General features: G+C 52.4%; 1 protein-coding gene across 2 annotated transcripts in view; it reads left to right on the top strand.

The window, feature by feature from the left end:
- The window catches only part of NKAIN1 (Na+/K+ transporting ATPase interacting 1), a 46,006-nt gene continuing 30,677 nt past the window's right edge, over positions 515-15,843 (top strand). The window contains exons 1-2 of one of the 2 annotated variants that reach the window (XM_018057341.1): positions 515-935; positions 1,339-1,437. In XM_018057341.1, the coding sequence (XP_017912830.1) occupies positions 882-935; positions 1,339-1,437 (153 nt within the window). In that variant the 5' untranslated portion in view covers positions 515-881. The remainder of the gene's footprint in view (positions 936-1,338; positions 1,438-15,843) is intronic. The other variant, XM_018057348.1, reaches the window with a different exon arrangement.

Here is a 15,843-nt window from a genome sequence, read left to right as displayed (position 1 = left end):
TAGAGGAAAAGAGGGAAGAACTCTGGAGGGAGGCTGGGATGGGTAGCAGATACGCGAACTGGAGTGGAAGGAAATAGAGGCCAAGGTTGGAGCCGCCAGGCCCTGGAGACAAGGTGGACAGAGGCATGCTCCACACTCTCGGAAGACCAGGCACAGAACTAAGCGCTTGATTCACATAACTGCATTTCATCTTTGTGGCAACACAAGAGCAATCATAATTGCTCCTATTTTGTTAAGAAAACGGAGGCCCAGAGAGGTGACGTGATTTGCCCAAGGTCACACAGCGAGCGAGCTGCGAAGTCTGGGTTTGACCCAAGCCTGCTCTCTGCTCACTTCATTCCCTGCCTCTTCGGCGCTGCCCTCGGTTTCCGTACCCCTTCTCCCCACCCCTCCACTTCCTTGGCAGCCCCGCCCCCCCTCCCCTCCCCTCCGCTCCCCTCTCCTCCTCTCCTGCCCTCCCTCTCGGCAGCCGCGGCGGCCGAGCCACGTGGTGGGGCCGGGAAACCGCGGCCGCCGAGCGCCCGGGCGGCTGCCCCAGCTGGGCAGTGCTGCTCTGCGCTGCGCCGCGCTCGGTGCCTGCGCTCCCCTCTCCGCGCTCCCCGCCAACCGCCCCGGGGCGGGAGGCGCGCCCGGCAGCGGGGCGTCCAGACAAAGGAGGCGCGGCAGAGCCGGCGCGCGGGCGGACGGACCATGGACTCCGAGCGCGAGCGGCCGGCCCCAGCCCTGAGGACCCGGCGCTCCCGGGCCCGGCCCTAAGGCGCCCGGCCCCGCCGCCCGGGGCGCCCAGCGCGGAGGACGCGGAGCCCGCGCGGCACGGAGGAGGCGGCGGCCACCGAACTAGAGGGGCGCCGCGGCGGTCGGCGCGCGCGACCCCCGGAGCCATGGGCAAGTGCAGCGGGCGCTGCACGCTGGTCGCCTTCTGCTGCCTGCAGCTGGTGAGCGCCGCGCGCCCGGGCGGCCGGGCCGGGTAGGGTAGGGCGCGGCGGGGCGGGGTCCCGGGGCGAGCGGGTGGGGTGTGGGTCTGGGTGTGGGTCTGGGGCGAGCGCCCGGGTTGGGGGTGGTCTGGAGTCACGGAGCGGACGGGCGGAGCCTGCTCCTGCTGGCCCGGCTGTCTCTTTGTGTGCGCCTCTCGCCCGGCGCTCCCCGGCCCCCGAGTGCGTCCTGTGCGCGAGTCCCCGGCCCGCCCGGCGCCTGGGGCTCCACGCGACTGGCCAGCACTGGACGAGTGGCCTCCTGTTGGGGAGATGCGCTGTGGGAGTGTGGCTTTCCGGGGCTTGGGGGTGTGTCCGGGGCGGGTGTGTGGATCCCTTGAGGTTCCTGCCGTGTGTTTTCCTCCAGATCACTCGTTTGCGTGGGTCTCTGCCTCTGGTCTCCGCCCCACTGAGCGTTTCTCACAAACTCTCTGCTCCTGTGTGTCTCTCTCCGCGTTTCTCCTTGGTATGTGTCTAGATCTCTGACCATTTCTGGTCCATGTTCATCTGTGTGTGGGGGGCTCTTAGACTACAAGAACGTTCTCTCCTTTGTGCTCTTCCTGCCTGCCTCCACCCTCCTGACTGGGCAGGCCTAAGAGCCCCTCCCTGGAGAGGGTCACAAGGAGCTACTAGGTCCTGGGCCAGCTGACCAACCAGGTGCGGGACTGCCCTCCCTGCTTTGGCTGTGACCACCGTAGAGATAGGCATTGTCAGTCTTTCCGCCAGAGGGGCCGGGGTGTGGTGGGGTGGAGGGGGTGAGACAGGGCTGGCATACTTGGGTGCCCAGGGAGGGTGGGAGTACCTGGGGACACTGTACATAATCCCAGGGAAGCCAGAGGAGTGAATTTGGGGGCTGAAGAGGACCAGCTCTGCCTCTCAGTACAGACTCTGGCAAGTGAGTTTGGGAAGGTGGATAAGGAGAGGCCAGGATCTCCAGCCTATGCTAGAGCTGAGATCTAACCAGTAAAGAGGTCTGGTCTGGGTTCCACTTTTGCCTGCACCCATTGCCCTTCCTCCCACTGGTGTGTACATACAGTAAAGCAGAAGGAAACTCTGAGTATGGATATACAGACCCCATTCATCTTTCTTCTTTCCTCTTGGGGACCCCAGCCCCAAACATTCCATCCACAGACCTGCCCTCTTGGACAGTGGCCCAAACAGCTGGGCCCTGAAGATTGGAGCCCTGCTCCCAGCTGTGGGCTGCAAGGCAAGTGACATCTTGGTCAGCCTCTCTGCGAATTGCTCATCCTTGAGGTTGGCAGGGGGGATTAATTAAGATCAGGTAGAATGGAAACTCCAGAAGGGCAGAGATTATCTGTTTTGTTCCTGCTAAATCCCCAGCAGCTGGAACAGTGCCTGGCACTCCATTAATATTTGTAAAGTAAATGAGTGAATCAGTTATTTGGCAACTCCTGGCTCCCGGTAGAAACACCCTCTTTATCTCCTTTCAGGAACATAAAATTCCAAAAAGTGCTGAAACTTTCCAAGGAATTTTCTCTCTGAGTTTATTTTAAACTAGGACTTTTTCTTATTAGAGAAGTAACATGGGACGTCTTGGTGGTCCACGGCTAAGACTCATCGCTCCCAATGTCGGGGGCCCGGGTTCAAGCCCAGGTCAGGCATCTAGATCGCACATGCAGCATCTAAGAGTCTGCTTACTGCAACTTAAGATCCACTTGCTGCAAATAAAAAAGGAAAAGAAAGAAAGAAAAGTAGCATATACATTTTATTAAATGATTAAATCAATAAATGGAGCAGAAGATAAAGATGTTTCCTTCTATGCCCAGACCCACCGTATTCTCTGTTGATGATAATAACAGTCCTTAGCTTTGGGGAACAGTTACTAGGTGCGAGGTGCCCTTGTAAGCACTTTTCCATGTATTAACTCGTTTAATTCTCATAACAATCCTATGAATTTACTTGTCCAGAGTTCTCTAGTTAGGGGCTATAAAGCCAGACAGCTGACCAGCATCCTCCCTTGCCTTCTTTACTGGAAAATAAGTAGTTCTGGCTGTGATGAGGGGTGCTTACTTCTCTGTAGATAAATGAAGGTGGCGAGGCAGTCTCCCTGCTTCTCTCTTACCTGCCTCCATAGCTCTCCCCAGCTCAGCTAAATCCACCTTTCCACTTGGAGGGCTCACCAGCATAAGTGGCTCTGGAATCCGACAAGACCTGGGTGGGATTCTGATCCTTCTGAGTCTTAGTGGGATGCCTTTGGGTAGCTTGTGAGCACTCCATGAGATAATCTGGGGAGGTGCTCCAAGAAGGGACTTGGAAATTGGTCTCTTGGGTCTGTTGCTCTGTCTGGGCCGATTGCAGAGTGGGTCCCTTCAACTGTCGCTAATCCCCAGGAGCTTCTGCTGCCTCGCAGCCTCTGTAATGTGCTCCTGGATGGTAGAATTCACCAACCTGACCATCCCAGGGAGAAGGGAGCCTGTTTTCTCATCCAGTGGAAAGGGGCAGAGAAGGAAGAGGCCGCTAAATGTTTCTCAGCTAAAAACTTTTGCAGAACTGTATCATTTTTCTTTCTCATGTGGGGTTTGATGATTACAATAAAACAGCCCAGTTCTAAATGCTCTTCTGCAGTTGGGTTAGACTTGCTTTGGGTGAGGGAGTAGGGTGTGAGGGTGCACTAGAGGGTGGAGGAAGCAGGTGAGGGCTGAACTGTTCAGGTAGACAAGTACAGGGGACAAGCTTCTGAAGTTTGACATGACGGACATGGGACCGAGTCCTGGCTCTGTCACTTCCTAGCTGTGTGATCATAAGCAAGTTGCTTGGCCTCTCTGAGTCACGTTTTGTCATCTGTTAAATGGAGATGATAGAAACAGTTCCCGAGGGACTTCCCTGGTTGTCCAGTGGTTAAAAATCTGCCTTGCAATGCAGAACACCTGTTTGATCCTTGGTCCAGGAAGATCCCACGTGCTGCAAGGCAACTAAGCCTGTGCTCTGGAGCCTATACCTACTGAGCCTACGTGCTGCAACTACTGAAGCTCCTGCACCCTGGGACCCGTGGAAACTAGAGAAGCCACCTCAGTGAGAAGCCTGTGCACCTCAGCTAGAGAATAGCCTCCACCCTCTGCAACTAGAGAAAGCTCGAGCAGCAACGAAAAACCCTGTACAGCCAAAAATAAATAAATATTTTTTTAAAAAGAAAAGAGTGCCCAATCCTTAGAGGTGTTGTGAGGGTTAAATGCATATAGCTTGCACTGTGCCAGGCACAGAATAAGCATTCAGTAAACTGTAACTTTTTGTTGTTGTTATCTTTTTAGAAAATTTTTTTAAATTTGTTTCTTTCACTGCACTGGGTCTTTGTTGTTGCACTCGGACTTTCTCTAGTTGCGGAGAACGGGGCGTGCTCTCTAGCTGTGGTGCGTGGGTTTCCTATTGCAGTGGCGTCTCTTGTTGCAGAACGCAGGCTCTAAAGCACACAGGCTTCAGTAGTTGTGGCCCACAGGCTTAGCTGCTCCGCAGCATGTGGGATCTTCCCAGACCAGCAATCGGACCTGTGTCCCCTGCATCAGCAGGCAGATTCTTAACCACTGGACACCAGGGAAGTCCATATTGTTATTATCTTAATGATGTATATCCTGAGATGCTTCCCCGGAATTGTGACCCAGACATATCGAAGGGCCATCCTGCACTCTTCCTTTGTGGGAAGCAGCACGTAATTGGACACGAAGCTAAGAGTCTGGAGGCCTGGATTCAAGCCTTCCTCACTGACATCTGGTGAACTTGGGCAAGTCTTTTCCCTACAGCAAGGCTTGGCTTTTCCTCATCTTAAAATGGGAAGAACCACCGGTCTGTGTCTCTAGGGTCTTGCTAGTTCTGCCCATCTGGCACACTGAGAGGATGTCTGGACTAGCCTGGAGGTTCCCATGTGTCAGTCTGGTTCCACTATGTGGAACATCTTGGGCCCCTTGCTTTCTCCTTACCTGGTGTATCATCTTGACATTATTAATGTTATTCTTAATTTTTGTGTGTTTCCCATTTACCTCCCCTGCCCTTCTTTCCTAGTCCACCTCCTTCCTTAAACCTTGCAGGCTATGCTATTCTTCCAGTAAGAGGATGAACCAAGGAGATTTACCCAAAGGAATCATCATCAATTTCTTCACCATCGTCATTATCACTCCCATTTCTGGACTCCTGTGCTAAGCACTTTATATGCATTACCTCATTTAACCCAATGAGCTTACATATGTAACGTACTTGGCAGAGTGCCTAGTGTGTGTTCAACGATCGAAACGTAAGCTATTTTACTGCTTTTATCCTTCTTATTGTTACCCTACAAAATGTGATAGAGGTTTTTATTAGCCTCTTTTTCTGATGAGGAAACCAAGGCTCAGAGAGGTCTAAGCTAGTCGGTGACGGAACCAAGATTCATGCACTCTTTGGCCTGAGCAGAGAGCCACCCTCTCTGCCCTGTGTCGCTCAGCTACTCACGCTTCAGCAGCCTGTGGCCTCGGATCTCTTCCCTGCGTCAAGCCTCAGTTCCCTTATCTGAAAACTAAAATGGTACTATTTCAGTAGGATCACGCACCTGCCGGGCTCTGTGAGCCGGTGAGTGGTCAGTAATACATCATTGCCATGGTTGTTCTTGTCCCCGCTCCGGGTGACCTTGGACACATGCATTCGCTCCTCCGGGCCGCAGTGTCTTTCTCTGTCCAAGAAAAAGAATTGTCCTTACCCCTCAGAGTTGGAAAAAGGGCTTAGCCAGCTGCCGTGTACATAGTAGGTACTCAAAAACAAAAAAAACCACCGATTTTATTCTTTTCCCTTCTGGAAAGCTCTTTGCTTTCTGGAAGGTAGTGGATGAGGGGGGGAAATATGTTGCTTCCTGCTGAGCTGCGAGTAATGGTGTGAAACGTGGTCAACCTGATTGATGTCGTCATTAGCAGCAGTGATGGTGAAGACCCGAGGGAGCTGGGTTCTGCAGGGGTCTGCACTCAGAAGCAGCTGCATCTGCACACTCAGGGCTTCCTGGGGAGTGGCCGGCTCTGCTCTGGTCCTTGGGCCCGGCTTCAGAGTCAGGGCACTGGCCCTCTTTGTTCCTTATACCCCTTTGGACAACATAGGGGCTCAGGTAATCAAGTCCCTTTTGCAGGTGGACAGACTAAGGCCAAACAGCCGTCAAGACCCTGGATTGGGGCAGGGGGCAGCATACGACCCTGGTTCTGCTCCTTTGCAGGGGTGGGTGGCTGGGCGAATTTGACATAAGTACCCCATAAATGGAAGCCACTCTGAGATCTGGCATAGTGGAGTGAAAGGCCAGTACCTCCAGGATCAGGCAGACATTGCTGCCTTGCTTTGTGACTTCCAGAAAGTCCCTTACCTTCTCTGAGCCTCTGCTATAAAGTAATCAGAATAACCATGGTACCCCATGGCAGTTTGAGGGTGTTCCCTGAGCTGATGACCGGACAGCACTGGCCCAGGTGAGTGCTCCCTGTGGCCTTGAGGTTCGGATAAGTCACTTCAGCTCCCATCTCTGCCTGGATTAGAGATTTTAGTGATCAGAGTCGTACCCATAAACTCTTCAAGTCTTAGTTTCTTTATATGGAAAATGTGTGGTTCTGTCGGAAAAAATAATAGGAATGATTTCCTTTCCATTTGGTGTGTGCTGTGAGCCAGGCACTACAGTAAGCATTTTACATACCTTGTCCCTTGTTACTATCTGGCTTATCCACGGCCCCCCATATACTGGGGACAGAAGAGGATTCACACATCAGATCTAGAACTCCACAGCTTCTGCCTTGCATGCCCTGTTGTGCCCCCTGTAGGATTTGGGAGATGCAGGATGCGGAAGCTGATGGAATAATCTAAATCTTCCTTCATCCGTAAAGAATTGTTACTAGATGACTAGATGCCAGACCTCCTGAGCTGCTTATTCAAATGCTAACCCCATCCACCATCCCCACTTCCACTCACCCCAAGGCCTGTGTTAGCTTTAAGGGAATTTATGACACAGGAATTACCCAAGAAATTAACCTGTATTGAAGACTTATCAGCCCTCATAACAACTCGATGAGATAGGGTTGGTCTTTATACCCATTTACTGATGGGCATACTGAAGTCAGAAGAATGAAATGACTGGTTGCCAAGGAAACAGAAGATACAGTCTAGGCGGCACATAAATGATCAAGGGGAAAGGATCTGAGAATAGTTGCAAAATCTGGACCAAGTAGAGATGGTCCGCTCTGATGGTTGAAGTCTCTTTTCTCCTCTAGTTTCAGGGAGTCGTGAGTGATGGGAAGCAGGCTGAGGCCAGAGATGTGGGGTTTTTAAAATTAGTTCATTTTGGTTGCACTAGGTCTTCGTGGCTTTGCACAGGCTTTCTCTAGTTGGGGGCAGGGGGCTGCTCTTCATTGCAGCACACAAGCTTCTCATTGGTGGCTTCTCTTGTTGTGGAACACAGGCAGTAGGCACGCGGACTCGGTCATGGTGGCGCATAGCCTTAGCTGCTCCACAACATGTGGAATCTTCCCAGACTAGGAATCAAACCCGTATCCCCCCGCCCCATTGGCAGGTGGACTCTTATTCATACCGCCGGGGAAGTGCAGAGATGTGTTTTTAAAGGCCAGCTCCTGGCCACAGTGGGTGGAGATGGCTTTGGTCTGGGGGACCCCAGTCCTTGTGCTCTTGGTCTCCCTGCTGGTTTTGAGAGGGAGAAGGATGGTGATTCAAAGACTGAGAGAGAGCCTCAGGCAGCAAAGCACGACTCCCGGGGACTTGTGCCAGCTAGTACTGGGGTTTTGGAAGAGCAGTTGCTGAGGCTGTGGGTTCTGATGGCTTACCCTGGCCTCCTGGCCTCTGCCTTTCAAAGCAGCTAGTACATCCGGAGTCAGGGAGTTCAACTGGGAAGAGCTTGAGCTGTGTCATCTGGCTGGGGGTTAAGCTCCATCTCTTGTCTCTTTATAGCCAGGTGACCTTGGGTAAGACAGTTAACCTCTGTGAGGTTCCACCTGCACTTCTCTGAATCAGGGTACTAGTAATCTGCCTCAGAGAATTGTCCTTCCCGGAGTTAAAATAGGCTGCCTAGGAGTCCACAAAGTGTTCACAGTCTTTTAAAAAGTACATTTATTTAAATAAATGTATTTATAATTTTCTTATTTTATTTTTTTAAGTACATTTTTATGTAGTTAGTTGTTTTTAGCTGCGTCAGGTCTTGGTTGCAGCATGCTTGGTCTTCGCTGTGGTGCATGGGCTTCTCTCTAGCTGTGGTGCTCGAGTTCCAGAGCGCGTGGGCTCTGTAGTTTGCAGTCACGTGGGCTCAGTTGCCCCGTGGCATGTGGGATCTTCGTTTCCCTACCAGGGATCGAACTCGCATCCCCTGAATTGGAAGGCGGATTCTTAACCACAGGACTACCAAGGAAGTCCCAGGGTTCACTCTGGAATGCCTTGGAAATGAGACAGCAGATTCCATGAACCTGAATATCGTGGGATAGGAAATGGACATGTCCTTTTATTAAACTAGTTGAAGCAGAGGTTCTACTAAATCTGTGTGGCCTTCCGCCTTACTGTCCCTCGATCTTCTCTTGCCTAAAATGGGAATGATAATAGCACATTCTCATGGGACCGCAGTGAGGGTGACCTGAGATAAGGCAGAGAGAGCTCTGGGCGCAGAAGCCAGCACTCACGCAGAGGAGATCAGAGAAGAAGCTTGGCTCTCTGCGTCCCCCTCTGTAAAGGGAGAAGGTTGAACTCCTCATCTCAAAGGACCTCTGCAGCTCTGACTCATCGATGAGTTCCATCCTTTCCTGGGTGGAGATCAGAGCTGCTGCCACATCAGCCCACTTTGCTGCAGGCAGTGGTGACTGATGGGAGGATCAGGCTCTGGGCGGAGGAGGAGACTCCTGCTGCCAAAGACCTGCCTGAGCTTGACACCTGGGTGTCAGGTTGTCCAGGACTCAGGGAACCTCTTCCTTCCGCTGTCTGTTTGAATGAGATTCCCTATCCCAAATACCCACATGGCATATTTGGTTGTAAAATCAAGTCTCAGGCTACAGAGGCTCAGAGTAGGAGGTTCTAACCCATCACTAACTCCTCAGGGGAACTTCCTCACCCCTAGGAAGATAAAATACTGTCGGATAAGAGGGCAAACATTGCCTCAACTAACCCTACCCCGAGAGGCATTCAGCAAATATTTATGAAACATCTACAAAGTTCTGGGCATGATTCTTGCTGCTGCCCAGAACCATGATTCTTGGTCACTTTAGGGTACAAAATACGCCCTCAGCTGCAAGTCAGAATCCCAGGATTCTGGTACTCACTTGCTGTGCAACTTTGAGCTGGTCCTGTCCCTCTCTGGGCCTCTTTTTCTCCAGTCTGTGAAACCAGGGGATGGAGGAGAGGGTGTTGAGCTCCATCAGCAGTTTTCAAACTACAGAGGCTCTGCCGTAGTAGGCTGACCGTTGAGTGATGAGTTCCCTGTCTCTCATAAGGATTAACATGTAGGTTGGATGACTTGGATGTGTACTGATCTAATGATGATCCAAGTCTTTTGGAAGCACCAGATGCTGATTCTAGGTCCTGAGAGGACAGTGGCTATCATACAAAATGATGTATATTATGAATAATGAAAATTGTGAGCACTTTTGTGCTTTCACCGTGCCCCTTTACCTTGAGCCTGCTCCCCCACCACCCCAAATCACAGAGCCTGGCTGAGCTCCTGGCACTGAAGTGGGGAAGAGTAGAAGTCTGCAGGTACTTTACTCCATGCTCACTCCGGCTACCCATTGCCCTCGAAGGAGAGGCAGCCCTGGGATTATTAGGGTGGGGTGGCTCCTACGCCTCTTTCTTTGGGGGTAGGGGCGTTAGGTTCTGCAGCCCCAGCCTGAACCAGAGATGTGGGTTTTCAATTACACAATTAAATGCACAATTAGACATAATTACCAGTGCTCCGAGCCCGAGACTGCTCATAATAGGCGTGTAATCTACTGCAGCCTCTGTTTACACTACTCAGCGCGCTCCCTGATGCTGCCAGGATGCCTTCACACTGCACTGTTGCCATGGAGACAAGCCCGCTACCACCATGCAGGGCTGACAAATGGTGTTCTGGTCCTGGACCCCTGGATTGTTTCCGAGGTCTCGGCAGCCAGCCCTGGAGTGGAGGGGCCAGCCAGGTGCTCCCTGCCCTCTGACATACGCCGCTGGTTTGAGCTAGCCTCAGAGCCACCAGGGAGAGCAGGAGGCAGGAGCATCATCCTCCCCTCCCCCTGCCCCAGAGTCCTCAAGGCTGGAGCAGGATGGCCCAGGTGCTGTGAAAGGTCTGAGGTTATCAAGCCACAGTCTGGACACAGGCTGGACGAGGAGCTCCCGCATGGGCCCGGCTCTGCTGTGCATGGGCTCCATGACTTCAGAGTGCTTCGCCGCGCTCCAGGGCTCAGTTTCCCCATGTGTAAAACGTCCAATAGAGAAGATTTACGGAGCGTTTCAAAGCACTGCCTAATGTCACAACTGCTTTACCTGTAGTAGCCTATTCACACTCACTACACCCCATGTGGTAGACCGTTGTGAGCCCCGTTTTCCAGGAGCAGACTCCAAGGCCACAGGCAGTTATGTCAGGCAGTGGAGGAGCTGGGATACAAACCTTGCAGGCTGACTCCAGATCCCGCTCTTAGCCTCTAGCATATGGCCTTGCCTGTGTCATCCCACATCCCCAGAGCTGGACCACTCTTCTCCTCACCTCCTAGAGGAGGCCTCTGAGATTCAGAGAGGAACAGTTACCCGCCCAGGGTCACCCAGCAAGGCAGTGACACAGCTGGGTCTGGCTGATGCCAGAGTGAGGATGGCTAACTTTGGCCTCTTAGTGGAAGTCATAAAGGGTGAAAAGATTTCCTTCTAAAAGTGCACACCAAGAACCCCTTGATCACCACCTGGCCTGGCCGCAGCCACGGATGAGTCCTGGGGTCTCTCGGATCCAGCACTTCTATTTGACCTTGAAGGGAATCTTGGTCTAGTACTTTAATCAATCTACCCCAACCTTGGTCACTGGAAAAAGCATTGTTATACTCTCTCTCTTTTTTTTTTTTAACCTCCTTTCTCTGTCATTCAGCATATTATGGGTACTGTATGCCATAATATCCATACATCCATAATATCCATATGTCCCTAAGAGCTGGTACTGACTATGTGCCAACTGTTGGAGCCCAGATTGATCAAACACAGCAGAGAAGCGACACTGGAGCCCAGAGCTTCAGGGTCAGGTGGGCTTGGGTTCAAATTCTGTCATTTAATGCATGGTCTGGGGCAAGGTATTTAACCTCTCTGTGCCTTAGTTTCTTCATGTGTTATGAAGGCATCAACCTGTACCTTGCAGGGTGTTGACAGTATTCGCAATAATAACTACCACTTACCAGATGCTTACTGTAAGCTAAGCATTTGGCTAAGACTACTCACTATATGTTCTGGGTGAACCTTCATCACACAGGTTTAGCAGACAAAGCAACTGAGACTCAAGAAGTTCAAGTGTCTTGCCCAGGGCCCCAAAAGCCTTAAGTCCAGAGCCCCTGCTTATCTTTACTAGGCATCCTGCCAGCATAGACATGCGTGAGATCCTCCTGCCACCTCCCTGGAGGCCCTGGCTGCTTGGCCAGTTCTTCTCAGGGAAGGAGGCATCCAGATGAGAGGGCAGTCTGAGGGTGACAGTGCCCTCACCCACGGTTCTGTCTAGCTGGATGGCACCCACTGAAGCCCTAAAGCCTGGGTCTTCTGAGAGGAGGGTATCAAGACACATCACTTCCCCTCCATACTCTCCAGCTGGGAAAACTAGGATTTGCCTAAGCTCGTGGTGAAGAACCCACCTGCCAATGCAGGAGAGGTAAGAGACCCAGTTTCAGTCCCTGGGTCAGGAAGATTCCCTGGAGGAGAGCATGGCAACCCACTCCAGTATTCTTGCCTGGAGAATCCCATGGGCAGAGGAGCTTGGTGGGCTACAGTCCACGGGGTTGCACAGAGTCAGACATGACTAAAGCGACTTAACACAAGGACAGTGTAAGTCAATGGCAGAGTTGAGACTAGAACCCAAAGTCAGTTTCGCACACTTCTTGTTACCTTCCTTTTGCCACCCCCCCACCCCCCACCAGTCCTTTGGAGAGAGGTATCTGGGGCCTGTGGTGTGTATATTTCTGTGTTTGTATGTATGTGTACAGGGGCTTCACAGGTGTGCTAGGGTAAAGAACCCACCTGCCAATGCAGGAGATATAAAGAGACGCAGGTTCAATCCCTGGGTTGGGAAGATCCCCTGGAGGAGGGCATGGCAACCCACTCCAATATTCTTGCCTGGAGAATCCCATGGACAGAGAAGCCTGGCAGGCTACAGTCCATAGGGTTGCAAAGAGTCGGACATGACCAAAGTGATTTAGCACACACCCATGCATGTATACATGCAAAACTACACAGCTGCATGCCCAAGCGTTTGTGGGGCAGACACTGGCACATGGAGATATGCAGATCGATAAACATCCCTTCTGCTTCCTCCCTCTTCATTTATTCATGAACTCTGAACTCTTTGGCTCCAGAGAAAACTGCCTGGAAGAAAGCAATTAGAGCATAATTAGAACCACTCCTATTATCAACTCTCAGTGGGAGAGGAAGGGGGGCTGCTAGGGCGTAGGGGTGGCCCCGGAAGTTCCCATCACCCCAACTCCTGCAGTTGCCCATTCAGCTCCTGCTCACCCCACGAAGCTCAGCCACCCTGGAGTCGCAGGCACTAGTCCATCTTCAACAGGGAATAAGGACCTCATCCCTGGAGGCGTCCAAGCGCTTGATAAAGCGAGGGAAGAGAGCGTTCTGCCTTGCACGCTGAGTTAGAGTAGGTGATTTCCAAGTCCTTTCAACACCGAGCTGCTTGGGTGCCCCTGCCAGGACCGGAGCCAGGCACTGCAGGAAAACTAAGAAGCACAACATGGCTCCTGCTTTCTAGAAAACATCCCTGTATCAGATTGCATTGAATGAAGATTACAATGACAATAGGAAATGTAAATTACCTGGAGGAAGCAATTTACCATTCATTGCCAGCTGATTAATAGCAATAATAACAGCACCAGCAGTCAGTGTTTATGAAGTGCTTCTGAGCCCAGAGCCATGGCTCTTGCCCAGCGGGGGTCCCACCAGCAATGAGGGGTCTCACTCAGGAGCAGGCATTCCTCCTCCTGAACCTGAGGAGAGGAAGATAAGACGCAGTGGGGTGCCAGGCACTATGCTTCTCAGTCAGATGCATTTTCTTACTGAATCTTGCAGGGACCCTAAAGGGTAGATACTAATATCTCCAGTGTACAGGTGAGGAAACTGAGGCTCAAAAAGTGACACAGGCTGCCCAAGATAACTGCACCAAGACTCAAACCCAGGCCTTTTGGACTCTAGAACCCCCCTGTGCTTTGTACTTCACTGGGTTTGAGGGTGCAGTTTGCTTTCTCCTAAGCTTCAAGTTGGACCTCGGAAAGCTATTTAATGCACCCTCTGTGTCCATCTCCTGGCAGAAGGTAACATGTTGAATCATCTTGTACCTCTTTTTCTCACCATGTGCCAACTGAAGAAAAAAATGGAAGAGCCCTACTCCTGATCTGGGTCACTGCTCCCAGAACCAGCCTTGGCAAAGAACATTGCTGGCCTAGCAGATGAGGATCTGGGGCCTCTTAAGAGAGGGTCACCATGGATACAAGGGCCTGGGCTGTAACCAAGGAGACAGCCCCCCAGCCCTTAGACTGTGGCAGGAGGGTGTGGCCTCATGATGGGGAGGGGAGGAAATTGCCACTTGGGGCCCAGGTGGACAGAGAAGGAGATGCTGGGCTACATGCAGTCAGAGGAGGAGCCTGGGACCGAGATGCTCCCACCTAGGGATGGGGTGGATACCTGAGGACCACAGACTTCCTCTTCCTTTGTCCTATCCCACCTGAGGGGAGGTTGCCATGATAACCAGTTCCCCTTCATTGACCCTCTGCAGGGTGCTGCCCTCTTTCTCCAAGTGACAGGTGGTCACCCTGGCAGCAGGCTCTGTGTCCCCCAGGGGTCTCTGACTTTCCAGGAGCCCCTCCCTTACATGTGAAGATAGATGGTTCTGCTACTCGCTGCAGCTCTGTCCTGCTGGAGCTGAGGGTTCTCGTGGGACCAACTTTTGTTTGTTTTTGACAGCCTTGTGTGGCATGTGGGATCTTAGTCCCCGACCAGAGATTAAACCCGTGCCCCCTGCTTTGGGAGCGTGGAGTCTTAACCACTGGACTGCCAGGAAATTCCTTTTTTTCGTTTTCCAGCTTGAGGCCTGCTTTCAGATGTGGGCCTTTTACCAGCCCAGTGATTGTCATGAAGTACAGTCTGATCCTGCCTCCTTCTGTTCCTCCCTTCTCCATGGCTCATTGTTGCCTACAGGGGGAGGTCTGATGGGTCTCAGACTTAAGCGTGCATCAGAATCATCTGGAGGGCTTGTTCAAATACAGATTTCTGCACCGTGCCTCAAGTTTCTGACTCAGTAGATCCAAGGTGGAGACCGAGAATTTGCGTTTCTAACCAGTTCCAAGGTGCTTCTGTTGCTGCCGATCCCACATTGAGGACCAGTGGGCTAGCCAGTGGGACAGTGGGCTGCCCCACGTACCCTGGCACAACTTCCACACCCTTGAGCTCAGGCCACGTGGAGGGAAGCTCACCAGCTGCTCCTCACACCTCTGTGCCTTGCATTTGCTGCTTCTGTCTCTGGAGGGCCCTTCCCCCCTTCGTCCCCTAAGGCCTGCTCACTCATCTCCTGTTTGGAGCCTGTCTTCCTGCACCTGTCTTCCTATGGACTCTGGCAACACCTTGCCCCTATTACGGCAGGTATCACTCTGTTGTCATCTGTCCCTATTTCCACATGAAATCATTCTCTGTAGACTGTGAGCTCCATGGAGTCTGGAGAGGAGCCTGAGCCATCTGGTCCTTGGAGCCTGGCGCTGAGTCTGGCCCTCAGAAGGCCCTCAGTGGTGGCGATGCTTGAGTGAGCCCCGTAAGCAGATGGAAAACCCTGGTGAATAATCACAAAGCTTACTTTGCCTACTCTAGTTCTGGCCCTGTGTGAGATCCTGGGGATTCAGCGGTCTGGGAGGCAAAGTCTTGGCCCATGTGGGTTCAGGTGCTGTCAGTGATCATGTTGCCGCGTGGGCAGAGCTTTGCAAAAAAGAAGACAGTGAAGGAGCCGGGTGTTAAGGGGAGGGCTTCTCAGAGATAGCCTTCAGGGGAGTTGAACAGTCTGCAAGCAAGGCACAAAGCTTTTCACAGACTTACTGCATTTACTCCTGACTACAGCCCCACCAGGCAGGAACTGTCATCGTCCTTGTTTTACAGATGAGCAAAGGGGGACCCAGAAGGGGAATTCACCAGCCACAAATCACAGCACGCAAGCGGCAGAGCTGAGGTCTGCCTGGATTTCGTGATGCTAAATCCTTAGCTCTCCATCTGCTGGGGCTACCCAGAGTCCAGGCACCTATGTGGCCTGAGACTTTGTCGGGAACGAGGCTCCAGTGAGGGTTTACCGGCTTGCTCGCAGCAGACCCCAGGGTCCGCTGTTAGGTCAGCCCCAAGGCCACTTTCAGGACCTGCCAGAGCATGTCCAGAGGGAGCCTGTGCAGCTGGTGTGTGCGCTCCAGAACCCTTGGGACTGTCAAAGGACTGCTGTTGTGGGGGCGGGGAAGGTGTGGATGTTGGCCTGCACGTGTGTCCCAGGCTCCCAGACCTGTGTGTGAAGGAGCCTGGTCCCTTCTAGGGGACCAGGGAGGGACCAGGAAGGGACCAGGAAGACACTACTGTCTAACAGCGTAGAGCTCTGAGGAATCTGAGAAATCTCAGCACACAGCCTGGCTTCCAGACTGCTGTGTCTGGGTGGGAAGACAGACCATATTTTATCCAAGTTTGT

The sequence above is a fragment of the Capra hircus genome, chromosome 2 (genome assembly GCF_001704415.2).
Source record: "Capra hircus breed San Clemente chromosome 2, ASM170441v1, whole genome shotgun sequence".
Taxonomy (NCBI): domain Eukaryota; kingdom Metazoa; phylum Chordata; class Mammalia; order Artiodactyla; family Bovidae; genus Capra; species Capra hircus.
This window is presented reverse-complemented; position numbering and strand designations above follow the sequence as displayed.